Raw genomic sequence first — 25,950 nt, forward strand, 5'->3', positions numbered from 1 at the left:
TTTCCCGGCTCGGCTCGGTCCAGCCCGGTTCGGTTCCGCCCAGCCCGACCCGGTTCCCACCGGGCGAACGCCCCCCCCCCCGCCCCATACACCGGGCCGGTAACAGCCGCTGCTGCAGCCACCGGCGGCGGGTCCCGCTCGGTAGCGACGGGGGCCCCGGTCGGGGCGGGGGCGCGGTGCGGACAAAGACAACGGCAACGGCGGCAACGGGGCCCGCTCGGGGGATGCGGCTGCGGCGGAGCTGAACGGTTGCGGTTCCGGGACCGGCTCCGGTAGCGGTGGAAAGGGGGTGGGGGGGGTGGGGGGGTGGGGAAGAACCGGCCCGGTGGGTCTCCGGTACCGGTAGTTGTTGGGCGGGGTCCGTGCCTGCAGGATGCGCTTCATCCCCGGCCTCCTCCTCCTCCTCTCCGCCGGTTCCCCCGCGATGCAGGTAAGGGCGGGCGGGGGCGCCGCGGAGCGGGGAGGGGGGGGGGTGTCGTTTTTTGGTGTTTTTTTTTTGGGGGGGGGGGGGTCGGCCGTGCCTTCAGCTTCCCCCGGGGATGCCGGTTCGGGGCCGGTGGGGATGCTGGGACCTGCCCTGGGTGTTTCCCAAGGATGGGGACCCCCCGGCACCCCAAGGTGCTCACCAAGGGATGCGTTCCGGGGTGGGGGGGGGTGTTTGTAGGTGGTACTTTGGGTGCTGGGGTCCTTCCCAAGCCAAGGGTGGGTGCTGGGCTTTATCCCGCTGTCCCACCACCCTCCCCGGCCTCAGGGGTCTCATAGCCACCTGGGTGCGGGGACGGTGGCGTGCCCCCCTCCCCGGACACCCACCCGGGGGTGTCCGGAATGAGCTGGGGGATGCTGGGGCCCTCGCCCTGTGCCAGCGCGGTGGCGGGGACACGTGGGTGACAGATGGCTCCGGCGGGACCGGGAGCGCCTTCACACGTGGCAGCCGAGGACGAGGGAAGGCGACGGCCTGGATCCATTCCGCCTCACCCGGGCCGTGCCACGTGCCGCGGTTGTCCCCCGGCGCCGGCGTGGACACGGGGTGCCGGCTCTCCCCACCCTGGGGGACACCGTGGGGTTGGGGATGAGTCCAGGCCAGCCTGGGGGGGGGGAAGCAGGCACCCGTGGGTGCACCACGGCAGGGCTTGGGGTCGGCGCCGGTTCTGTGCCGGGATGAGCTGCCCGTGCGGGGACAGACGGGCGACGCGGGTCCTCCGAGAGCAGCCACCACGGTAGCACCGGGAAGGACCGGAGCCGCCCCAGAGCCAGCTGTGCGCCAGCTGTGCCCGGCACCACCGGCGCGGTGGCAGCTGCACGGGCACCCGCCGAGGCGGGTGTCACAGGGTCATGCGCCGTGTCCCAGCGGGGCCGTGCGCTGTCCCAGTACGGTTCCACCGCCTCCCTCCCTCCACTCAGTGCCACCGGGGATGACGCCATCCCAGCACCGGCGTGCCGGCGGCATCCTTGTGCCGGGGTGGAGGTGGCGAGGCAGGAAGGTCCCAAGGGGTGAGACCGTGAGGACGTAGCTCTGTGTCCCTGTGTCCCCCTCGTACCCCGGGGCTGCCTCTGTCCTCCAAACCGCCTCGGCCCACCCCTGGGTGCCAGCGCTGGGGCTGCGGGAGGTCAACCCACGGGGACAGGGCCAGTTTGGTGGCCCCGTCCCTTCCCCGCAGCCCCACGCACTGGCTTTGGCACCACACGGGGCCCTAGTGGGGCAGTGGCCAGAGCCCCTTTGCTGGGCCTGGTGTTATTTGCAATTAAGCGGTTCGTTATTAGCAGCTGGCCCTGCTGAATATTCAGTGGTGGTTGTGCAGCCTGTTGAATATGCATGAGCTGGGGTTGCCAGGGTAGGGGCTGCGCCGGCCTGGCTGGGTCTTCCCTGCACCTGCTTCCCAGGGGGTGCTTTTTGGGGTGCCGGCGTGATGCTGGGGCTGAACCGGGGCCAATTTTGGGCAGGAATTATGTCCCCAGCCTGTCCAGAGTGTGGCCCTGCCACCGCCCTGCTCGTGTCCCCGAGCTGCAGGTGATGGGGCTGGTGTGGGACCCCAAACCGGCCTCCTCTTGTGGGTGTGCTCCCCATCCAGGGGGGTGACGGGGCAGGAGCGGGATGCGGGGACCCGGCTGCGGATGGCTGGGGTCCGGAGAGATCCAGGGGGGCCTCGGTGTTCACAGCCACATCCAGATTTCCCCCTTTCCCCCCTAAATGGCTTCTCTGCCCCCACCACCCCGGTGGGGTTGGGTTTTGGGGTGGGGTCGGGTTTTGGGGTGGGGTCGTGGCCCCACTGAGGTCCCACTGCATCTGCACCTTGTTCCCCAGCACCGTGCTCAGCCCCACCTAACGCACCGGAGTTAACGAGCTGTTTGCAGGCAGATTTCTGGTCTGGGCTGGAAGGGAATGCTGCAATGGAGTAATGAAGAGGTGGGGAGGAGGTTTGGGGGTCTCCCCTGCCCCCCTGCACTGCCCTGGCTGTGCAAAGCCCCTCAGGTGAAGCTGCCCACCCGGTGTGCCCCGGCGTGCCGGTGACACGCTCGCCCCATGAGTGTCCCCACGGGAGAATGTGGCACACGGGGCTCGTGGCAGGTAGGAGATGGGGGGGTTTGGGGGTTTGGAAGCCCTGCCCTGTGACTGTGCCATCAACACCCCCCCAAAAATGCGTCCTCAATGTGGCAGCTGCGTTGCTGGGGGTCAGAGCGTGGGGACACCCACGTCACGGGTGACAGTCGCACCCAGCGTGGATCCCCCGTGGGGCCAGATCCCTACTTTGGGGATCCCTGGGCACTTGAGGGGGGTGTCTCAGAGGTGAGCACCCACCCTTCAGTCCCTGCCGGGGTCTTTCCCACCTGCCAGGGCCTTGTCCCTGGGGACACAGGGACATTTGTCCCTGTGGGTTCTGCCCTGTCTCCTCCGCGGTGGCAGCCAAGCCGGTATCTGCGATGTAGAGCCCAAGAGCACCCCAAAACCCACGGCGTGGGGTGGGGGGGGGGGGGTGTTTGGGTGGTGAAGGGGGGGTGTGGGTGGGCTTTCCCCGTGGTTGGCGGCGTGGGAGCCTGTGCTGTGCGTGTCCGTCCCCACGCGGTGGCACTGCGTGACTGTGACACGGGAGATAGAGGCAAAAACAGGGCCAGGGGGTCCCGCTGCACCCAGTGGGTCTGGTCCCTTGGCGGGTGTGGGGGGGTGTTCAGGGTGGGCACCCACCGGCAGAGCTGCTGAGAGGGTTTGGGGTGTCCGGGGGGACCCCAGGGAGGTCGCTGCTGTGGGATGGGGTGTGCTGGGGGAGGTGGGGGACCGTTGCGGGGGGGGGGGTCGCATCCTTCCTGGTCCCTGCAGCCGTAGGTCAGGGTGAGGATGGAGATGAAGATTTGGGGGGACTGGGGGGACCTTGTGGGGCCTCAAAGGGGGCTGGGGGGGGGTGTGCGGGCCTGGGGTGATGGGTGCTCGGGGGTGCTGCAGCCTCTAAACCAGGCTGGGGGTGTGGAGGTCCCTGGTACCTGCACCAGAATAAGGGAGACCGGGGGTCTCCAGGGGACCTGGTCCCCTAAACTGGGGGTCTCCAGGGGTTCTGCTTTCCTATACCGGAGGTCCCCGGGGGTCCTGCTCCCCCAAACCAGCGGGTCTCCGGGGGTCCTGCTTCCCCAAACCAGGGGCTCTCCGGGGATCCTGCTCCCCTAAACCGTGGGTCTCCGGGGGTCCTCCTCCCCCAAACCAAACCATGCCGGGCTGCTCCAAAGGGAGCTGGACTGGACCGTGCCGTACCGGATTGGGACCATCCCAAACCGGGACCGTACCGGCCAAAAACCCACCCTAAACCGGGACCTCCCCGAACCGTACCGACCAGACCCGCCCCAAAACCGGGGGCCGTACCGGGCTGGCCGGGGGCCAACGGTGCCGACGTCACTCCGGAGCGGCGCCGGCCCCCCCCGCCCCCCCCCATCATCTCCTCCTTTTCTCTCCCCCCCCCCCCCGTTATAAGGACGAAGGAGACGCGGGGGCTCCGCAGGCGGCGGGGGCGGCTCGGCCGGTGCGCGGTTCGCCCCGGCGGGCACCGGTACCGGGTGGTGGAGGAAGAAGAAGAGGAAGAGGAGGAGGAGGAGGAGGTGGTGGGGAAGGTTGGGGGGGGTTCGGGGGGGGTGTGTGATGGGCATGCGGCGGCGACGGCGACATGACGGTGCCGCTGCTGAAGATCGGGGCCGTGCTGAGCACCATGGCCATGGTCACCAACTGGATGTCCCAGACTTTACCCTCCCTGGTGGGGCTCAACGGTACCGCCGTGTCCCGGGCCGGCACCTCCGAGAAGATCGTGAGTCGGCCCGGTACCGGGGAGGGGGTACAGCGGGAGACGGGTTGGGGGGGGGGGGGGCGGTATTTTGGGGCGGGGATGCCCGGGCTGCGGCGCGGAGCTGCGCCACCGGTACCCGGGATGCGGTGCACCGGGAGCCCCCGCTTCTTCCCCCCCCCGGGCATGGGGACCCCCCCTCTGCCTTCCCCTGGGCACCCCCCCGTTGATGGGTACCCCTCCATCCTCCCGTTCTCCCCGGCGGGGTGCACCGGGGACCCCCCCCCGACACGGGTATCCCCCCCCCCTCCGCTTTCCCTCTGGGTACAGGACCCCCCCCCCCCCCCGTCTCCACCGGGGATTCCCCGGGCATGGGGACCCCCTCCCCGGGCAGGGCACACGGGACGCCCCCCCCGGGGCATGGGGATCCCCCCCTCCCTGCCTCCCCCCCACCCCAGGCAGGGTGCACCGGGGACCCCCCCCATGGGGGCTGGTCTCCCCAAGGAGCCTGGGGCTGGGGGGTGTCTTTTGGGGGGCTCCTGACCCCCTTCTTTCACCCGGTAGACCTGAGCTGGGCAGTACCTGGGGGCTGGGGCAGGGCTGGGGGGGGGGTTGGACCCCCATAGGGCCCTGCGGCTCCCCCTGGCCAGGAGGACTCCTGGGGGGCTCTTGACCAGGGGAGGTGGGTGAACCCCCCCAGTTTGCAGGACCCTGGGGAGCTGGTGGCTGTCCCCAGGCTGGGCGCTTCCCCCCAGTGCCCCCCCCCCCCCAGGCAGGGACACCCCAAATTTCCCCAGGGGTTCTCCGGGCTCTGGCTGGCATCAGCCCTTCGGTGCAAAGCCCTGTGAGAGCGGGGCTGGGCGTGTGGCGTGCGATGAAGTTGGGAGCAGGTGGGGGGGGACGCGCTTGGAGGGGGCGACATGCACATGTTTTGGGGGGCTGCAATGACAGGGCTGGGCTGGGCTCCGGGGGATGCCGCAGGCAGGAGCGAGCCCCCGGAGAGGGCTGGGCTGCGCAGTTGGTGCTGCGGGGCCTGGCTGGTGCCCAGCCATAGCCAGTAATGTCGGGACGGAGGGGGGGCATAATGGGGGGACACGACCTTTGTGATGAGAAGACCCCTCCTGTAGCCTGAGCCTTCCTGTGCAGGACTGGGCACGCCATTTTGGGGGGGGCTGTGGTGGGCAATCCTGCCAAGGCGGGTGCTTCGTGTTATTGCCAGCGCCGACCTTGGTTGTGGGGTGGGGGGGTGATCCTGTTTGGGGGTGTTCAAGGAAGAAGCTGGCAGAGCCCGTCTGGAGCCTGCCGTCAGCTGGGCTGCCAGACTTGCCACCCACCAGCAGTAGCCGACCGGCTTCGTGTGCCCCCCGCTCCCGGCAGCCAGCACCCCGGCCCCACTGGAACCACCGGCAGAGCTGTTGGGGGTTCACTGGGCTGCTCCCCCACCTTGGCTCTGCCCTGGGCTGATGCCAGTCGCAGCTGCGAGGGTTTTTCCCCGCAGCCCTCGACCCATTCCATAGGGATCCCTAGGGATCTTTTTTGGGGTACCATTCCTGGCCGGGCTTCTGCAGAGGATGAGTGCGGTGGCCTTCGTCGCTGCAGCCCCGCGCGTGGCGGTGGGGTCTCACCGGGCACCGCCAAATAGGCAATCATGTTGCAGGGCAATTAGCGGCACTCGGGGTAAAGCAGGCGCTGCTCTACAATAATTGGCTAATCATTAGTCACTCTTGGTGTTCGTTGTAAAATCATTAATCACTGGGAAGGAGCGCTGCTAATGCGGCTGTAATGGGCTGGCGCAACCGCCCACGGGAGCCGCCGGGACGGCATGCCGGACCGCGGGGTGCGAGGGGCTGCCGGCACAGCCGTGGCGGAGAGCTGGCGCGCTGGTTGCGGAGCTGATCTCCCACCTGGGTTTAGCGAGGCAGCGCTTTTTCCCTGGATGCTGAAATGAGCCGGGCTTACCCAAAAACCGGTGCTCGCCTCTCCGGCTTTGGCTCCGGGCACGGTGATGCCCGGCACAGCCTTTCACTGTAGTTTGGGGACTTGCAAAGCCCCTTTCTAGAAAACAGCGGTTCCTTTTCTGCTCTGAGGTCCAGAGCCGGATTCACCCGGTCCAGGCCTGGGTGCTCCCATCAGCTCAGCCCCGTGGGACACTGGCTCTTGGGGACACTGGCACTGCGGACCCCGGTACCGGAGCAGCCAACAGCTCTCGAATTCCCATGGAGTAGCAGCACTGTGTGCCGGCTGGCGATGGGGAGAGACCGGAGCATCCTCTGCAGCAGCTCCATTGCTTGCCCTGGAGCGGTCCCCCCCCAGAAAGAGGGGGCAGAGACACGGAGCGGCTCTCACCCTTACTGCCCGTGCCGATTCGGGGCCTCCTGGCTTCGAAGGGCGCTTGGTTGGACCCCCACGTCCCCGGCCGTGGCTGCTTTGCTGAGGCAAGGGGCTGAGTGGGGATTCCTGGATGCTCGGGGACCCTTAAGTCCCACACGAGAGGGGTCAGGATGCTCTGTCAGCCCCCCCTGCCCCACTCCATGCCAGGCTCCGGTTCTCTGGCAGCTCTCTGCACCGCGGCCGAGGGTGTCAGCAATTTCTCCTCTCCCGAGCTGCGAGCAGGCAGCTTTCCCGGGGAGCTCTAATTAATAACCCAGTGACAGATTGCACAGGCTGCATTTAACCTAATAATACCGCCGGCAGCAGCAGCCGCCGCCGTCGCCAGGCCCCCGAGCCGCAGTGGGCAGGCGCGGGCAGGGCTGCCCTCCACCTCCATCCATCCCTGGGTGTTATCTGCAGGGCGGGGGCTGGATGCGGCCACCGAGCCGCAGCGGGAAAGCATCTTCCCAGGATCTGGCTCTCGCCCACGGATGCTCGCCTGCATCCCGGGGGCTGTTCGGGATGGACCCCAGGGTTTCTGTGCTGCGCGAAACCCAATCTGGCAGGCAGAGGAGCTCTGCCAGCCTCCAAATCGGTGGCTCTGAGCGCTGCCTGCACACATCCTGCCTGCCACAGGCTGCTGCCTGGCATTAATTATGCATTAGCCCTCTATAAAGTATTTATGCCTGCCTGCTGCTCAGCCACGGCCAGAAGGGTCCCAGGTAAAGGGAAATGGTTCCTTGGTGACTGCGGATGCTCCACCCGAGATGCTCCGGGTTTGCTTTGGGCTCTTTCATTTCAGTAGCTTTTTGCGGGGGGGGGAAGAAATGAAGTTTTTTGGTGCACAGGATCGTCCCAGGATCCTGAGGGCGGGAGATCGGGTGGTGCCTGCCCCAGGTCTGGGTGCTTGCGCCGTGGGCACCAGCCCCGTGCCATGCCCAGAGGAGCTGGGGGGATCCCTCCTGCCATGGGGACCCCAATTTTGGGGGGGGGGGGCAACTTCACAGCACGGTGCATTAAGTCTTTCCCGACATGTATATCTGACAATTGTGCATCCTATTAATTCACCTGCCGTAGCAGGGAGCGACCGTCACGATACCATCCACCGGCACGATGCTGTCTGCTGGCGCCTTCCTAAGGGCTCGTTATCCCACGATGTGGCTCGTCACCAGCCGGGGCTGCTGAGGACTCCCGGCCCCAGCGTCGGCCAGGATCCATCTCCACTGCGTTGGAGTTGGGCTGAATAAATCCTCTATTTATCTCCCCCTGTGATAACTCAGGAATTTACTCGGTTAAGGACGAGTTTTACACCGCCATCAGTTAATTTATTCTCATTGCGCTGGAGGTTGGAGAATGGTGTTTAGCCACCGCCATGTCCAATAAATCCCTTCCGATGTGAAACATGAAGTTAAAACCGCTGCGTGTAAAGTAAAGTATCGTCCCTGGCTTGTTACAGGGAACGGGTCATTTATCTTTGCCTGGCTCGGTGCAGAAGGCGCTTGGAGAGCGATGAGTTTGCTCTTGATTTTCATAATTCATAATTATGAATTACCCATGAAATGCTAAATGGCCCAGCGCAAAAACACCGGCTTATGGCATGAATAAATCAGGCAAAGGGGAGGAGGGGGTGTGTGTGTGGATGTTTCTCTGCTTGGTTTTCGGGGTGGGTGTGGTGGGGGGCAGCCAGAGCCTGCAGTGGTCACCCTCACCCTCAGCTGTCTTGGGAGATGGAAAGCACAACCCCAAGCCTGGATCCACCTGGAAAAGCTGCAGCTGGATGCAAAAATCAGCTTTCTGAGGGCGGCGAGACTGGTGGGATGCTCGGCTGACCGGGGATGCCCGGGTACCCTCCTTGGTGCCCACCTGGGTCAGGGGGGGATGCACTCGTATTTCCCCACCGCTCTGCGGTATTTCACTGACCGCTTGGGTCGAAGGGACCCAAAATTCAAGGGGAAGGAATTAGCAATTGCTCTGCTCCCCTCCAGAGGCGGGACGGCCACAGGGGAGGAAATTCCTGCCTCATTAACTCTATTAATGGGAAATAACACCGGGCTGGTTCTGCAGGAGGACGCGGAGCTGGCTGGTGGGAGATGATGAAGAGCGTTTCCTCGTCGCTCCCTCCCACCCTGCTGTTGTTTCGTGGCCAGCCCGGGAGCGCGGGACACACCAGGAAGCTGAAATCGCCGTATTTGGAGCAGATCGCTGTGGCGAAATGAGTCTTGGAGAGGGGAAAAAAAAAAAAAATATTAAATGACCTGGATAAAAACCTGAAAGGAGGGAAAAATACAAAGTGGCTCAGACCTGATGGCATTGCGAATGGGTTTTGGAGGAGCTCCGTGGGAGGCGGCAGCGGGCAGGGCAGGACCCTGGGGCTGTACCACGATGGGATGCGCTCGGCACCGGCTTTGCCGGCGCCGGATTTTGCCGGCACCACGCGGTGATGGTGGTTCAGGAAGGGTTCGGTGGGCTCATCCTGGTGCTGGGACGTTGCTCCCTTGCCGGCTCGTCCCCAGGCGGCTGACGGCAGGAGGGAAGGACGCTCCGGCGTCTCGCCAAGGCGATGCCGCGCTGCCAGCCCTGCCCCGACCCCCACGGTTTTTGGGGAAGCCCCGGCACGCGTGGGGAGCCTGGGGAGCCTGGTGCGGGCAGGTGAGTGGCTCTGGCATCCTTTGGGGCCCTGACATCTCTCCTCCTCTCTCCCGCAGACCCTCTTCCAGAGCCCCGACGAGGGCTGGCAGGTTTACACCTCGGCGCAAGCCCCCGACGGCAAATGCCTCTGCACGGCCGTCATCCCCGTCCAGGGCACGTGCTCCCGCGACCTGCGCAGCCACCAGCTCCGTCAGCTCATGGAGAAGGTGAGCGTCAGCCGGACCGCCGCTAACCGGCGTTACCGGCCGAGCCTGCTAACGAAGTGCTTAATTTGCGGCGGGGGGACCCCCCATCCAGCGCGGGTGCACCCTACGGTGGGCTGTGACGGGCTCGTCCCTTCCCCGGGCACCCGCAGCTCCCTCCCTGCGTAACGTCGACGCGTTTGCCGGTCCGAGCATCCTCGACGTTCCCGCCGCAAGGGGGGAACATTCGCATCCTCCTGCCCGGCCGTGAGGTTTGCCGGAAGGGTGTCACCGCGTCGCCGCGCACCGCGGTGCCGCCGGCACGTGGCGATGCCCTCGCCGCACGAACCGAGCCTGCCAGGCGGCCGCGGAGATGAAATCAGCCTGGAGATAAATCCCAAGCGGGCTTTAGCCTGCGGCCCCATGAGCCAAATGATGTTTAATGGAGCCCGGGTGGTTTCCCCGTGCGGAACGGGGGACGTGTGGCTGCCCGCGGTGGGGGGGGTCCACGCTGCCAGCCCCTTCCCCGTGGGCTCTGCAGCAGTGCCGGCAGAAGACATTAGCCTTCCCCGCCTCCGCAGCACAGAGCCGTGTGCCTGAGCAGAGCTCATTTAATTTCCCCCTGGTTTTTACACGTCCGCACGGGCGGGCATGCTGCAAAACCCGATTAAACTTTTATTATAACGCGCTGCAAAAAACGCCTCTTAAGCAGCTCTCTTCCAAGGCGGCGGCGGCATCGTAAATACCAGCGGGGCTGGTGCTAATAAATAAATAACCGTTTGAGGAACACTGTCACGTTCATGTCATTTGAAAGCGTGGAAATAAAATAACTTTGCCGGCTGCGGCAGATGAAATTAAAGAATGAAAGCTCATAGACCGGGCTGGGAAATGTGCGCTCGGGTGGTTTAAAAAAACAAATAACAGCTGAAGCAGGATGAGTAAAACGCATTATTTTATACATTAAAGCTGCAGGGGGAAGAGTTTTCTTGCAAGTGTTTACATAAACGCCGGTGCGGTGGAGTGGGGAGCAACTCGTCCTCCGGCTCCCTGGGGATGGGGACACCGGGAGGGGGTCTCCTGGGGCCGTGTCCCCACCAGCACCCGGTGACCACGGGCTGGTCCTGGGGGCTGCTCTCCTTTCCCCATCCCCTCGCTGCCTCTGCACCCCAAATTTCCCTGACTCAGGCCTCTTCGTTAGCAGCGGCGGGGGGGTGTGTTGATTAGACCGAGGGCTTTATCACCGCCCCCGTCCCACCATGCAGGTGCAGAACATCTCCCAGTCGATGGAGGTGCTGGACCTCCGGACCTACCGGGACCTCCAGTACGTGCGCAACACCGAGTCCCTGATGAAGGGCTTGGACTCCAGGCTGAAGGTGGCTGCTGAAAGCCAGAAAAGCCTCAACGCCAAGAGCTTCCAGGTGAGCCCGTCCCCCCCCTCCCGCGATGCCACTCGCGCCCTGTGGGACCAGCTGCCGGGTTTGGGACACCTCCCCGAGCACATGGTGCTGTGCGATGCTACGAGGTGGGTGGGCACCCTGGGAAGGGTCCTGATTTTGGTGATCCGGGTGGCCGAGCACCCCCGTGGTGGTCCCAGGGCTGAGCCACCCCCATGGTAGTCCCAGGGCTGAGCATCCCCACAATGGTCCCAGGGCTGAGCATCCCCACAGTGGTCCCAGGGCTGAGCACCTCTGCAGTGGTCCCAGGGCTGAGCACCCCTGTGGTGGTCCCAGGGCTGAGCATCCCCGCGGTGGTCCCAGGGCTGAGCATCCCTCTGGTGGTCCCAGAGCTGAGCACCCCTGTGGTGGTCCCAGAGCTGAGCATCCCTGTGGCACCTGAGCATGCAGGGTGGGTGTGCGGTGCAGGAGCGGGACAGGGTGCCCAGCCGCAGTGGGTGTGCAGACAAGGCACAGGGCAAACCAACCTGGGGCCACAACCCACTGCCTCCCTGGGTGCCGCAGCGGGGGGGGGAGATGTGCCGGTGGCAGGGCAGCAGAGATGGCCAATTCCCAGCCCATCTGGCTGCAAATCGACACCTTTAATTAAGCAAAACACAGGTCTTCCCTGGCAAAGCCATGATTTCAACCTGACGGGTGGCAGCCGTCAGCGCCGTGTGCTGATCGATGCAGCCTGCAAGTCAATGCTGCCCACGCTGCAGCGGCTTTGCACCCCCAAGAAATCCCATTACCACCCCCCCCCCTGCTGGGGCACTGGTTTATTTTGGGAGCCTCGAGGCTTCATCCTGACAGCTGAAGAGTGTTTCTGTCTCGGGAGTGGCTGGTTCTTGGCACTGAAACAGGCCAGAGGATGCTCGGGTGGATGCTGGGCGCTGACAGTTGCAGAGACAAGACATTGATTAAACATCTGAGCTGCAGCAAATGTCTTGGCTGGTTTAATCACAGCAGGAGGTGCTGAGCCCTGCGACCGGGATGCAATCCCGCCGAGAGATGGGAACACTGGCCCCTGTAACGCTGTCCTGAAATGAAAGGCGAGGAGGGAGGAAAGGTGCTGGCGAGCCGGGCTTGTTCCCGGGAAAACCCACTGAGCCACGGGATGGCGAGTGGGGCCGTGGGCTGTGGAGCAGGACGAAGGTGCTGGCTGTGGATTTACAGCGTCCTTGAGCGAAGGAGACTCGGTGGACCGGCTTGCAGCCAGGGCCGGCTGGCTGCCATTTCCCCCCCCCCACTGCTTCCCTGCTACGCTGGTGCAGCGGCTGGCACAAGCCTGGCAGGATCGTGCGCGGCTCCCGAGCATCCCTGTGGTGATCCCAGAGCTGAGCATCCCTGTGACATGCAGGGTGCTGGGTGCACGGGCACCCTTTGCCTGGAGCTGTGACCCATCCCTGGCATGTTCTCCCCACTCCATACTTGCACCCCATTCCCATGTCGGCTGCCAGGCATCTGCTCAGACTTTGCCAGCCGGATAGATGAAGCCTTTGCCTGGGTCGTTCCAGGCCAAGGTCAAAACACCTCTTAACCTTCTCCTTGTGCTAAAATAAGCGGAGATTTTTAAACCCTGGACCTGGCATATAACTCTGCCTGTTGCTGTCATTCCCCCAGCACCATCACTGCGTCTTCCTGCATCCCTCCTGTGCAGAGCATCGCTCCACGTCCAGCCACCCCGCTGCTCCGGGCTGGCCGGGGAGGGGGGATGTCACCCCGTGCTCCCGCTGTGGGACCGGATCCTGCCTGCTTCCCACTCTGCAGAGCGAGGCGATAGCATCAGCTGTGGGTGATTCATTAGCTATCGCTCCCCAAGCGCTTGGAAAATGCAAAGCCTTGTAATTGTTATTAATTACTGACCCAGGAAATAGGGCTTGTCTCTGGTGTGTTAACGAAAACCTCTGCGATCCCCAGAGGGATGGACAGAGGGACAGCAGGCATGGGGACAAGCACCACCAGGCTCCAGGCACGGGCTTAATTTAAGGCGTGTGTGTGTGTTTGTTCTTTTTTTTTTCCCTTGTACCCCTTAAACAGGAGCTCAAGGACAAGATGACGGAGCTGCTGCCTCTGATGCCCGTCCTGGATCAGTACAAGTCGGACACGAGGCTGATCGTGCACCTGAAGGAGGAGGTGAGGAACCTCTCTGGGAGCTTGCTGGCCATCCAGGAGGAGATGGGTGCCTACGACTACGAGGAACTGCAGCAGCGGGTGCTGATGCTGGAGGCACGGCTGCACGCCTGCATGCAAAAACTGGGTACGCTCCCCCCTCCTCACCACCTCGGCTCTGGTTTGGGTGGGCACCCAGGTCCCTCCTGCTCGCAGCAGCGTCCCTGTAGATGCAGGGAAGGCTGGGATCCCTTCCCGGGAAGGCAGGGCAGGCAGCCCATGCTGCCAGCTTCCCATTTCAGAGAACCCAAGCTGTTGCTGCTACCTGCAGCTCTGCCCACGTGCTGGGCCTCCTGTTTTGCTGCACTGCTGATATCTTCCAAATAATAATAATAATACTGGCAATCCAGCATCCTCCACTATGTGCCGACGGGGAGTTTGCTGGTGTGGCCGGGCCCTGGGACTCACGCAGGAACCACTTTTCCTTGGTCAGGAATAGCTGCTGGAGCCCAGCAGTGCCTTTTCCTTAAGCATCCCCCAGCCTGCTGCCCTGTCCCCTCCTGGGGGTCCCTGGGGTAAAGAAGAGCCCTGATTCCTCCCCGCTCGGTGCGTGATGCTCCCTCCCATGAAGGGAGCTGGGCAGCATCGTGGTCCCGGATGCCCACCCCTGACTCCCAACTATTTTTCCTCCCAGGTTGTGGGAAGCTGACGGGCGTCAGCAATCCCATCACCATCCGAGCATCGGGATCCCGCTTCGGGTCGTGGATGACCGACACGATGACACCCAGCGCTGACAGCCGGGTGAGTGGCACAGGCACCCATGCCGATGGGGTCGGGACACAGCTCGGGCTTCCCACGGCTCCTGTGTGGCACTTTTGTGGGTGTCTTTCCCCAAAACCCTCCCAGGCCCAAGCAGAGGTGAATTTTGCAGGTGGGCAGCTCCTCTCTTGGCCGGTCTGGCTCTGAATTTTTTTGCAAAACCTCAGCACTCCTCGGGCACCGTGTCCCCTGCAACCTGCCTGGCTGGTGCTGCTGCGTCCCTCCTGGCTGTGCCTCCACGGGGGCACGTCCCCGGGATGCACGCTGCCTGGGGTCCGTGCGTCTTGGTGCAAGTTCCCTGGGTTGCACGGTGCCTGTGCACCCGGGGCACACACCGCCTGGGGTGCCCGTGCCCTGGTGCACGCTCACCAGTGTGCAAACCCTCTGCTCCGTCGCACGAGGGGCGCGTGGCTGCCTCTGCCGGAGCTCTGCCAAGTGCCGACGGAGGAAACCGGGATGCTGTGATGGGAGGCTGGGCAGGAGCTTCCCTGGAGCCTCTGCAGGCTGGGAACTCAATCAGGCTGGGTGTTCCTAACGAAGCACGCCCTCTTATTAAAAATTAGCCAAGCATTTGATCTGCGGAAAGAGCAGAAAAACACATGTAAAGGGGGGAAGCCAGAAAAATGCATGCCGGCGTGTGGCAGCAGCGTAAATGGCTGCATGTGCGGCGGGGGGGGTCGCGCAGGACGTGGGTCGTGTCCGTCTGTCCTGGGAGCCCATCTTGATGGGGGTGGGGGGTCCCCGTTTCGGCCGGGCATCCCTAACCTGAGCCTGCTGCAGGTGTGGTACATGGACGGTTACTACAAGGGCCGCCGCGTCTTGGAGTTTCGGACCTTGAACGACTTCGTGACGGGACAGAACTTCGTGCAGCATCTCCTGCCGCATCCCTGGGCCGGCACCGGCCACGTGGTCTTCAACGGGTCCCTCTACTACAACAAATACCAGAGTAACATCGCGGTGAAGTACCACTTTCGCTCCCGCAGCGTCCTGGTGCAGCGCAGCCTCGCCGGCGCCGGCTACAACAACACCTTCCCTTACTCTTGGGGTGGTTTCTCCGACATCGACTTCATGGTGGACGAGAGCGGGCTGTGGGCTGTCTACACCACCAACCAAAACGCCGGCAACATCGTGGTGAGCCGGGTGGACCCCCAGACGCTGGAAGTCCTGCATAGCTGGGACACGGGTTACCCCAAACGAAGCGCCGGAGAGTCCTTCATGATCTGCGGCACGCTCTACGTCACCAACTCCCACCTTGCCGGCGCCAAGATCTATTTTGCCTACTACACAAACACTTCCAGCTACGAATACACGGATATTCCCTTCCACAACCAGTATTCCCACATATCCATGCTGGACTACAACCCGCGGGAGAGGGTGCTCTACACCTGGAACAACGGCCACCAGGTCATCTACAACGTCACGCTCTTCCACGTCATAAAGACGTCGGGCGAACTGTGACCCCGTGCCGGACTCCTCTGCTCTCCCTTCCCCAGCTCTTTATTTTTCTACACTTCAGCCTTGGCCATTCTCTCGAGGGGATGGAGCCTTCCTCCTCCTCCTCCTCTTTGATTACTTTTTAAAATTTCTTTGGTTTCTTCCCGCGGTTCATGGCGCATGGATCTCTTCTGCCTTCATTTGAGCTGACCTTGGTTGTTTTTTGGGTTTTTTTTTTTTTTTCAATTTATATCTTTATTTTGATGGCAAATAAAAACAGTCTCTTTGACGTTTGATGGGGCTTGTGCTGATTTTTTTTTCCCCCCCAAATTTTTAAAAAATTATTATTTGTCACTCAATGACTTGGTTTCCCCCCCGCCTTTTCCTGCATCCCCTCTGCTGGCGGATGCCAGGAGCCGGCTGTAATCTCCAGCCCTCTCCTCCAGATGTGTGCCGGCAGCCAGCGATGTTGTTTATGGGCATGTTTAATGCATGCGGGTGTGGGCGCTGGGGAAATTACAGCAGAGCTGGGCAAGGCGAGGAGGAAAGGAAGGGAAATTATAGCGCAGCTGCGGCGAGCGAGGGGGGGGCAGACCCTGCATGGGTGGCTTGCCCCAAAATGAGCACCCAACGAGGCTGGGGCAGCAGGATCCTGGCCCTGGGGGAGAGTGGGAACCTCTTGCCCAGGGGTGAGGAGGGATGGAGGAGATGTGGGGGGGATGGAAGAGATGGAGGAGATGCAGAAGGGATGGAGGAGACGGGGTGGAAGGGGACAAAGGGATGGAGGGACACACGGGGCTGGAGGAGGCAGAGGGGGCACAGGGCTCGGCAGGCAGCCTCCCATGGGCATGATCAGGCGTAATAAATCTTCAAATGGTCCCGCAAAAATCAAGTTGCAGAGCTGCGCTTCCCAGGGCTACGTGTCAGCTTGTGCCCTGCGAAATGCTTTGCAAATTGGCGGGGGGGGGCCGGGGAATGACACCCTGCAAGCAGAGACACCCCCCCCCCCCACCCCAAATCTGGGTAGAGAGCTGCGTGGGGATGCTGGCAGGATGGGGATGGAGACAGGGTGCGTTAAAGCCCACACATCAGTCCTTCTGATTCCCCATCGCAGCTCCGGGACCTTTGCAGGGTTTGGGCAGGGGAAAGGTGGGGTATGGGGGGGTCCGGTCCAGCCCTGGAGCCCACCCCTGCCCTGGAGACAGCATCACGGAGCCGGTGCCTGGGTCATGAGCATAAAATCGAAGCTGGAAGCACCTTGTCACGTTTATTCTCCTCTTGAGAGAGGAGTGGGGAACAAGAGGATAATCCCTGCTAATCCCATCAGCTGCTTATGTGCAAGAGGAGCGGGTTCGGAGGGCTGCGGTGATGCTGGATCTCGGCAGCCCCCCCCCCCCCGTGGCAGCGTGTTTTGGGGGACTGGGAAGCTCGGCTCGCCCCTGACCATGCCGATGGGCTTGTTGGGTTGGGGAGGGGGGCATCCATAGGTCCTGGGGGAGGGAAAGATCCCTGCATGCCCTTTCTGCAGAGCATCATCCAGGCACTCAGGGAAACACCTTGGCCCCGGCGCTGGCTGGGTGATGGAGGAACATCAGGGTGCTGCTGGGTTTGGGTGCTGGGCTCCCACCCTGCTCAGGCTGCACCCGCTGAAGCATATCCCTGGTTTTCCAGCTTTGTTCCTGTGTCCCAGCCGGGCTGTGACCATGGGAAGACAACTAACTCCACGCTGTGAGCTCCGACCGAAGCGGCTCTGCCCCAGCCCCAGTGAGCGGGACGTGAAGGGCTGCTCGGCCAAGACCCCGCCGGCCACTTTTCACGCCGTGGCTTGAGACTCGCTCATGCAGGGAGTTTAATTTGCTATGGGAAGGACATGCGGGCCGGCGGCCAAGAGCAGGCACTGCTCCGGCGCCCGGCTTGGCACGGCGAGGCCGGTTATTGAGCAAAGCCAGGTGAGGAGGAGGAGGAGGAGGATGGAGGTCTTTGCATCGTGCGAGGGGTGCGCAACGTGCAGCCACACACCTGACGGTTCCGGGCAGCGGCTGGCAACCCCCCTGCAGTGATTATTTAGCAATTAGTGCCTGAGCAAGGCTCCCCATCTCGGCAGAGGCTGTATCCAAGCGACCTGTGGACTGAGATATTAATCCGGGCTCAGCCCGCAGCACGGCTGCTGCTCGCCTGCGAGGAGCGCTCATTTCTCACGCCGTGGCTTCCAGCAAAGCGAGGGGTGGGTATTTTTTTGTTTTTTCCCCTGACAGTAGGTGACTACGGCAGGAGGCACGCAGAGGGGTGCTGGCTGCTGCGGTGCAAGGGGAGCAGGGAACAGCAAGGGGTTGGGAGCCAAAGTGCACGCATCCCATCCCCATCCCATCCCCATCCCATCCCATTCCATCCCCATCCCCATCCCATCCCCATCCCTTCCCCATCCCATCCCATCCCCATCCCCATCCCTTCCCCATCCCAATTCCATCTGCATCCCCATCCCTTCCCCATCCCAATTCCATCTCTATCCCCATCCCAGACAAGTGTCCCCCACACACAGTGAACCCTTGACACGGAGCTGTGCCGGGACACAGAAATGGGCACCACAGAGGGTCTCTGGACCTCGGCCTCCTCATGCCACGGTTAATCATTCCCGGTGCCAGAGGTGCTGCGTCCCTCACCACAGGGACAGCCCCACGGCCGACACGGAACCGCAGGGGTGGCCATCCGCAGCCAACCCCCCCCTCCTCAAGCCCTGCCCTGCAGCATCTCTCCAAGACTCTTCCCACTTCTTCCCCTCTCCTGGTGCTGGCGCTTGTCCCCCACCTTCAAACCCAGGCTGGATTCAGCTCCCCAAAATGCCACCGCAGCGCTCGAGCCAGCGGGCTCGGTAACGAAGATTGATGGGGATGAGATAAAGCTTTGGGGAAAGGCTCACCAGGACGAGGGCAATGCCACTGACTGCCACGCAGGGACCTTGGTCACCTTCCCTGCACCCCTCAACCTCGGGTGTCCTTAGAGGGGGACCCTGCGTGGGGATGGGGACGGGACCGGAGCCCCGTCCCCGCCGAGGCGATGCAGCGAGTGCTGCAGTGCAGCTGCTGTTCGAGGCACGTTAGGTTGGTGCCTACAGCTGGGGAAAAAAAAAAACCACCCAAACCAACGTGTTTTTCCTTTGTTCTGCTATTTATTAGGCTACAAAAGGAAGGGGGGAGGTGGGAAAAAAAAAGAACAACCCAGGGCACTTAATAACCTTACACATGTAGAAACTCTTCTGGAAAACAGCCTGTCTCCCTGCCCAAAATCACTCATCCTGCAGGCTGGGTTTTTCCAGCTTATTGTAATTCTTGCGAAGGCTCAGCCCTAACAGGAGGTGAATTGGTTATTCAGCGCTGATCCTGGCTGGGGATGGAGCTGGGGGGGGCGGCGGGGGGGAACGCAGCGCCCAAGCCAGAGGGTGCTGGTGGCTGCGGTTCCTTTGGATGGTGTTAAAAAAAGGGTTTCCAAAATATTTCGGATGTTCCCAACGCCTGGCGTGCCCAGGTTCCTGAGAAACCCCCCAAAGGGGCTACGACAGACCCCGGTGCCATGTCCCCAGCGGCGTGGGCTGGGTGGGACCCCAGCGGGACCCCTCGTCCGAGCCTGGGTAAGTGTCTGCCGGCTCGCCAAGCACCAGCCCTCCCGTTAATAACTCGCTTCGTCATTAAAGCATCAGCAAATCCACCCCCGCGCCTGCCCGAGCCGGGGATACGGCACTAATCATGTTTACTGCAGAGCCGTAGTGTTGTGTTTGCAGCCGCTGCGCCCGTCACGGCCCGCCGGGGACTTTCCCCCTAACGAAAAACCAGCGGGCGCTCAATAATTGAGGCTTATTTATGGAAGGGAAGCGGTTAGCAGCGGGAGCGTAGAGCTGTCGTTGCTAAAATAGGCCGCGGAAAAGCAAAAAGCTGGGCTTCAATCCCTCGTCCCGCCGCCCTCGGGACCCTCCGCCTGCTCCCCAGGCTTTATTATCCACCGGCAACCGGCGACGCTGTGCTGGATGCGTTTGTCGGCCCCTCGCCAGAGATAATTGATGGGTTGGGGGTCTTCCCCGGGGCCAAATTGCTGCCGTTGGAAGAACCTGTCTATTAGCTTGCTCGTAGCATCCTCTGTTCCTCACCGGGTGAGGACCAGCAGCAGGGAGCAGGGCACAACCCTCCTTAGAGATATCTGCTCTATAGTATATTTTGATATCTATAATGTATAGAGAAATCTTAGCTATAAGATATACACGTTAGCTATAAAATATAGAAATCTTAGCTATATTATATACATATTAGCTATAAGATAGAGAAATCTTAGCTATAATATATACATATTAGCTATCATATAGAGAAATCTTAGCTATAATATATACGTATTAGCTATAATATAGAGAAATCTTAGCCATAATATATACATATTAGCTATAATATATATAGATTCCTGTAATATAGAGAGATACATTATATATCTTACAGCTATACGTATACAGTGAAATGCTGAAACCCCAGGGCAGGTTTGAGGGGTGCCGGGGGTATGGCTGAACATCCCCCCAGCTGCGTAGCAAAGATAACAGGGACCTCTGAGAATCTGGGGGGGGGGTGAGAGACCCCCCCAAAAAATCTCCTGTCAGTCCCCCTCCCCCCCAGCTGGGGCTCCTCTACCCACAGCCCTGGGGCAGCCTGGCCCCAGGCTGGGGCTGAGATTCCCACTTTAATATTTAATGTGAGATTAAAGATAAATCTAGGGGGATTTTTTTTTTCTAATTTTATTTTATTCCAGTGTATCACAAAATGAGCTATGAATAAAACTTAACTTGTGCAGAAGAGGATTTATTTATGAGTTTCAGCTGAAATTTGCTCCGCGAGGGCCCGGAGCAGGCAGGCAGGAATACAGATGAGATCCCGCTTCCCGCAGGCGAAGCCGGCAGCTGGGGAAGTTGGAGGTATAAATTTTACCTCCCATATCCCAGGTCTGTGCCTGCATATATTTTTTTTTAAATTTATTTTATCTTATTTGGATTATTCTGGCGATATTTACTCTCCAAGGAAATTAATCTTCGGGGGCTCCTCGCAGATGCTCATGCTCCATGTGAGGCTCCCAGCTCTGATTTGGCAAATACAAACCCCATTTCAGCAGAGGGGATGATGCCAGGGACAAAGCATGGATGTAAAAAACTCCCGCCCTCCCCAAATCAGGAAAACCAATTTCCCTTCATCTTTAATTAATTAGTTCATGCTAATGAAAGCATCACATTTCCATGACGACCTGGGATTCCAGAGCCCAGCCCAGTACCGCAACAATAGTTGGAAATTAAACCAATAAATAATAGATGCTCACCATTAATGAACTAATTTAAAATGGGGATTTAAATTTTTTTTTTTTTTAAATTCACAACTTTTTCTGCTCACAGCAAAGCTATTAGCACTTGGCTGGAAGCAGAATTAAGTCAGTGAACAGTAATCGATTCCTTTTATTAGCAAATTGAGAGGCACTTTAATATTTATCAGTTTATTGTTAAGAAATCACCTGGGAGGAAAATGCCCCCCCCCCCCGCAAAACTCCACTTCAAACCCCACGCAAACTTTCCAGAATTAAATTTATTAGGGCTATAAATTTATAATGGCTTAACTCGCTACACAGATGGAATATATATTGCTAATGTAATTTTCCAAACCAGTGATGAGTGCGTCTGAGAGATTTTTTTTTTTTTTTATGGCAAAGTAATACAGACTAGTACATTGCACAATGGCAAAATATATTAAATATGTATATGAAACATCAGGAAAAAAAAACAGGGTGATGATGGGCCTGTGCTCTGTTACACCCCGGGGCAGCGGCTGAGGTGCTCGGTGCAAGGTGGGGACAAACCCAGCCGGGATTTCACCTTGTTCCGAGGATAACGCCGGCGGCCGGAGACCGGGATGCGCCTGGGATGCTCAGCAAGGTGCATCTGCTCCCAAAGGCAGCATCTCCTTCCTAAGCCATCTCCTTCCTCCAGCAGCTGCAGCCCAAAAGGACCCGTTATGCCAAAAAGCTTATTTAAACGAGGGTAATTTAAGGCTCTGGTGTGTCTAAATGAGCTGGGCTGCTTTTGCCTCCTCCCTTTCCAGAGGTGGCGGGGGGGTGGGAGCCTGTGGAGCACACATGAGCAGCTCTGGAAGAAAAATGAAGGGGGGGGGGAAGAAAGAAAAAGACAAATGGGGTCTAATTGGCATAATGGGGTCTAATTTGTTTTCAAAAGCTGCCTCTCTCCTGACCCAGGGAATTGGCATTGCATGAAAAATACCTGCAGCATGCGAATGAGCTGGCTTCTCGGCAGCTTTATGGATCCCACCTGACACAAGCCCCTCGTTAAATCAAAACAGAGATAGCACAAGAATTAAACTGTCAGGATAACGCATGCCGATATTTGCCGGGTAGCGGCAGCGCCCGCAACCGGGTCCTGCTCCGGGTGGGATTGATGTGCCGGGGCAGGGTGTTATCCCTCACCTCCCACCTCCCGGGGCAGAGAGGGACGGGGCAGGGGGGGTAAATGCCCCCAGACTCCCTTCTCCATCAGCGACTCCATCGGCAGCCACTTGCTGAGCGGAGAATTACTGCCGGCTGCGATAACCGCCTCGGACCATCAATTATTATCTAATCCACATTATCTAATCCTTCATTCACCCGGCTTCTGCCCCTGGGGCATGTGGGGTACATTGGGGTCCTTGGGGGGCACGTGGGGGTCCCATGGGGGTGTAGGGAGGGCCCCCAGGGTCCAGGGCCCTTCGGATGGAGCGGGGGAAGCGATAATTCCCAGCACACCGGCTCACGGAGAAAATAAAAGCGCCTTCGCAGGCTGCCGGGGCGCGTGGAGGGGATGCTGGGCTGGCACCGGTTCTGCCGGGCTTCACGCCGAGTCCTCTCCCAGGGAAGACAAATCCCCGTCGTTAATCAAAGCACGGGTCCTGGGGGAAAATTAAGGACTTTAAATCACTCGTCCCTTCTGATGGGACCAGGCTTCAGCATCACGGCCCTCCGGTGCTGGTCACCCGACGGCACCCGCAGGCGTGAGGTTGGGTGCTAGGGCATGGCCAGCTGCTCCCTAAAATATCCGTGAGGAGCAAATCCCCAGCTCTGCTCGCTTGCTCCATCCATCCATCCATCCATCCATCCATCCATCCATCCATCCACCCCAGCAGAGCCCAGCAGCCTGCTGAGCACCCCAGCCCAGGTGGGGCAGGATGAGCCTATATTAGGAGCTCTGCCAGCAGCAGCTGCCCATGGCAGGGCTCAGGGGCAAACAAATCCTGCCCGTGCCTCGATCCATCTCCTCCTTCCAGAAGATGCAGCCAGGCGACAGCAGCTCTCGCCCCTTCAAGCAGAGGAAAAGCCTCGGTACGTTACTGGGGATAAGGGGAGCAGCAGAGCAGGGACGCGGTGATGGGCTGCGCTGCGCTTATTGCTCTTTCTTTTCTCTTCCACAGCTACCAGGATGCACGAAGTGACAGAGATACGGATAAAATATCCCAACAAGATCCCGGTAAGGGCTGCACCCCGCTGTCTTTGTGGCCACCGATGCTGAAAGGCGAGCTGTGGGAGTCTTTGCTAAAGACTTTATGGCTCCATTTTTTGCTTTTCTGGGTACCCCTGCCAGAGTGGTCCCAAAGCCTCCCAGTCCCTGTCTCCCTGCTCCAGCATCTTCTCCCCGCTGCAGGTGGTTGTGGAACGCTACCAGAAGGAGAAAACCTTGCCCCCCTTGAACAGGACCAAGTTTCTGGTGTCCCAGGACCTGCCCCTGTCCCAGTTTGCTGTCACCCTGCGGTAAGTGGTTAATGGTACAGAGGGTCCTCAGGCTTGCTTGGGGTAAGTGGTAGGGGGGTCCACAGCCCCAGGCCAGTGCAAAAGCCCAGTCTAGATGCAGCTGGTCCTGGGAAACAGCTTTTTGGCTGCTCAACTGGGCAACTGTTTAGATTTAGCCTAACACAATTAGCCTTTGTAATTAGCAAAGAGGATTTGATTGCCAATGCATGGGGAGCCTCACGGCAGGATTCCTCTACCCTTGCTGGGATAAAAGGTGACAATTAGCTCTTTTCCTGGGGACTTGCAGCACAGGTGAGTCACTAATTGGGGGTAGGTGATTAGCAGCCCTGCAAACAAGCAGCACTGTTGCAGCTGATGTGAAACCTTTGTGCTCTGCTTAAAATCCCTCCCAAGGACCAACACCTCCTGGCAGCACAGTTCAGGATGGTTGGAGGTGAGAGCTTGTGGGTTCGGCCCTTACAGATGTTTTGGGGAGCAGCTGGCCGTGCCCTCGCACCCACCTTCGTACCTGTGGGTGCTGGTGGGTGGCTGGCACCCCGGGGGAGGTGATGGCGAAGCTTGGTCCCTTTGAGAGGAACCACTAAACGTCTGAGCCAGCACTGTGTTCCCACGAATGGAGCCTCCCCAAATGCCACGTTGCTTGCACGCTGCCTTCATCTTCCTCTCGGCAGGACGCGGCTCTGCCTGACCTCCTCCCAGACCTTCTACCTGCTGGCGAACAACAAAGGGTTGCCGAACATGGCCGTCACCATGCAGGAGCTGTACCGGGACAACAAGGATGAGGATGGCTTTCTCTACCTGACCTACGCCTCCCAGGAGATGTTCGGCGGCTCTCCCTCCCGCAAGCCAGCGGCTGCTTGACCGCAAACCACCGGCCGCCACCGCGTCCTCGTGGCTGCTCGTCTGGGGACTCCCGACGCTGGTGAGATCGGGGACGTATCTCTCCAAACCTGGCTTGAAATCGGTGGGGAGCCCTGAATTGTGGCTGGACCAAACCTTGCCTTCTCTCTGGCTGCAGTTTGACAGGCTCAGCCTTGTAATGGTCTTAAAAACTCCACTCGACACCTCCTTAATCTTCTGGCTTTAAATACAAATTATTCTCCTGCCACAGCAGAAGATGGTGCTGGTTTACTCTGATCCACAGGAAGGTTATTTTTCTAACTGGCTCTTCTGAAGGGCTTTACAACCTGTCATCCCTGTTCAGAAAACTTAGGCTCCTTCTAAACACCTCTCCTAATAGGATCGGGTATGGGGAGTTTCACGGTCTGTGCAGGTTTTTGTTAAGCTGCGTGTCCATTCTAGCTGCCGCTCGAGCGTCTGTGCTCTTGAGATGTGGAATAAAGAAAATTGGACTGGTGCTTCTGGTCATCTAAACCGCAGCTCGTCCCTCGGCTGTGAAGCCAGCCTTAAACTTGGGGCTTTGTCCCTGGCTTTGCTGGGCTGCCAGTAGCTGAGCTGGGGGAGCGAGAGCAGAGAGGGGAAAGGACTTTGCTCCCCCCATTGCAAAAGCAGCCTGGGAGAGACCCTCCTGCAGAAAAGCAGCTCCCCATCTCACTCCCCTCTGCAGAATAGGGGGGGCTTGACCCCCTCCACCTCAAACCAGCACCCTAAGGACGGGGCACGTAGCTAAAACCCGCAGCAGGGATTAGCTGAGCTCAAATTGTAGTGCTGTGCTGTGAGTCAGACATAAATGCTTCCTGCCACTGATGCTGCAAAACACCTCTTAAATATTTAAGGCTTCCCTTGCCATAAAATGCATTGTCACACTGGGTGAATATTTCATGCACGTTTCATGTTAAAATGTTAATAAATAAGCTCTAAAATTAGCTGCCATGACAGCAGGAGCTGGGTCCCTGATGCGCTGCAGGGTGGGGGGGAAGTTGAGATGAGTCCCTCTCCTGTACTGGGATGAAACTGGGGAGCGGGGGTCTATGCTGTGCCCCCTGCCCCAACTGGCTGCACCCCCCAAACTGTGCAGCAGCAGGTTTCTTCCTGAGTCTTCAGGCTGGCTCAAGGCGGAGCTGGGGTGTCAGAGGTTTTTTGGGTTTTTTTGGGGGGGAGGGATGACAGCTCCATGCCAGTCGGTCGCTGGAGGTAAGGGGTGAGTCCTAGCAATGGAGGAGCCTGGCTTGGCATCTCGGGGGGGGGGCTTGTGGTGGCTGATGTGGCTTCTGGGCTGCTGGCAGGGGAAAAACCAGGCAGAGCTGTCCCTGCCCGCACCAGGCAGGAGCACGGGGAGCAGCTGGAAATACTCGTAGCTGCCTGGCACGAAGCTGCAACCCTTAAAGCAAAGAGCAGAGCAGGGCTGGGACAGAGCGTAGAGGATCCGCAGGCCTGATTTCCCCAAGGAAAGGAGCTCAAAAAAAATATTTCCTGTGCTGCAGGGGATGCCTGTGCCCATGGAGAGGGGAGAGTGCTGCTGCTTGTCCCATCCCCTTCACCCGGGCTCCATCACCTCCAGCCTTTTTTTCCCCTGTCTTATCCCAACCACAGCGTTTACCTCTGCAACTGCTGGAGCTTCCCAGGCAGATGTTTGGAGGCAGCGCTCATTTCCCCGAGCAGACACCTTCCTGCTTGGGGTTGTGGGTTTTTTTTAACAAACGTATATTTAACTTGTCAGTTTGCAGCTGATCCACTTATACCTAAACTCATCTCTCTCCCTGTTGAATAGGGAAGGGGCTGGCACGCCTCACAGTGTTTGCACACACACGCAGCCTCCACACTCGTATTACCTCTAGGCATCCTGTAATTAAAACGGTGAGCTCTTTGGGGCAAGGACTCTCTGTTTTATGTGTGTATATTATTTATTAGGGTCCCTGCAGTCCATAGAGCTGGCTCTGAGCAGCCTGGATGTTCAATCCCCTTCCATGCTGAATTGCCTTTATG

At 60.0% G+C, this 25,950-nt stretch overlaps 2 protein-coding genes across 3 annotated transcripts; both read left to right on the plus strand.

The window, feature by feature from the left end:
- The first annotated feature begins 304 nt into the window (after positions 1–304).
- Positions 305–15,552, plus strand: OLFM2 (olfactomedin 2). Of its 2 annotated transcripts, none has more exons than XM_069797497.1 (6): positions 305–430; positions 9,335–9,484; positions 10,723–10,878; positions 12,934–13,153; positions 13,700–13,806; positions 14,605–15,552. In XM_069797497.1, exons 1-6 carry the CDS (start codon positions 374–376, stop codon positions 15,280–15,282), a joined length of 1,368 nt encoding a protein of 455 aa, XP_069653598.1. In that variant the 5' UTR covers positions 305–373; the 3' UTR covers positions 15,283–15,552. The 2 variants fall into 2 exon arrangements, with proteins under 2 accessions (XP_069653598.1, XP_069653597.1); XM_069797496.1 differs by lacking the exon at positions 305–430 and adding an exon at positions 4,092–4,283.
- Positions 15,553–16,630: 1,078 nt separating this feature from the next.
- Positions 16,631–25,199, plus strand: LOC104316750 (microtubule-associated proteins 1A/1B light chain 3C). The gene is made up of 6 exons (XM_069797498.1): positions 16,631–17,207; positions 17,363–17,482; positions 22,584–22,638; positions 22,728–22,783; positions 22,958–23,064; positions 23,736–25,199. The coding sequence occupies exons 1-6, from the start codon at positions 17,118–17,120 to the stop codon at positions 23,923–23,925; spliced, it is 618 nt and encodes a 205-aa protein (XP_069653599.1). The 5' UTR covers positions 16,631–17,117; the 3' UTR covers positions 23,926–25,199.
- The last annotated feature ends 751 nt before the right edge of the window (positions 25,200–25,950 follow it).

This window comes from Haliaeetus albicilla, chromosome 11 (assembly GCF_947461875.1).
Source record: "Haliaeetus albicilla chromosome 11, bHalAlb1.1, whole genome shotgun sequence".
Classification (NCBI taxonomy): domain Eukaryota; kingdom Metazoa; phylum Chordata; class Aves; order Accipitriformes; family Accipitridae; genus Haliaeetus; species Haliaeetus albicilla.

Bases quoted from the DNA above. Each gene is read 5' to 3' on its own strand.
- LOC104316750 (XM_069797498.1), top strand. From the start codon at position 17,118: ATGGGAAGGACATGCGGGCCGGCGGCCAAGAGCAGGCACTGCTCCGGC. The intron at 17,483-22,583 runs GTGGGTATTTTT...TCCTCCTTCCAG, and splicing joins GGCTTCCAGCAAAGCGAGGG to AAGATGCAGCCAGGCGACAG. The intron at 22,639-22,727 runs GTACGTTACTGG...TCTCTTCCACAG, and splicing joins CAAGCAGAGGAAAAGCCTCG to CTACCAGGATGCACGAAGTG.
- OLFM2 (XM_069797496.1), top strand. From the start codon at position 4,146: ATGACGGTGCCGCTGCTGAAGATCGGGGCCGTGCTGAGCACCATGGCC. The intron at 4,284-9,334 runs GTGAGTCGGCCC...TCTCTCCCGCAG, and splicing joins CCGGCACCTCCGAGAAGATC to ACCCTCTTCCAGAGCCCCGA. The intron at 13,807-14,604 runs GTGAGTGGCACA...AGCCTGCTGCAG, and splicing joins CACCCAGCGCTGACAGCCGG to GTGTGGTACATGGACGGTTA.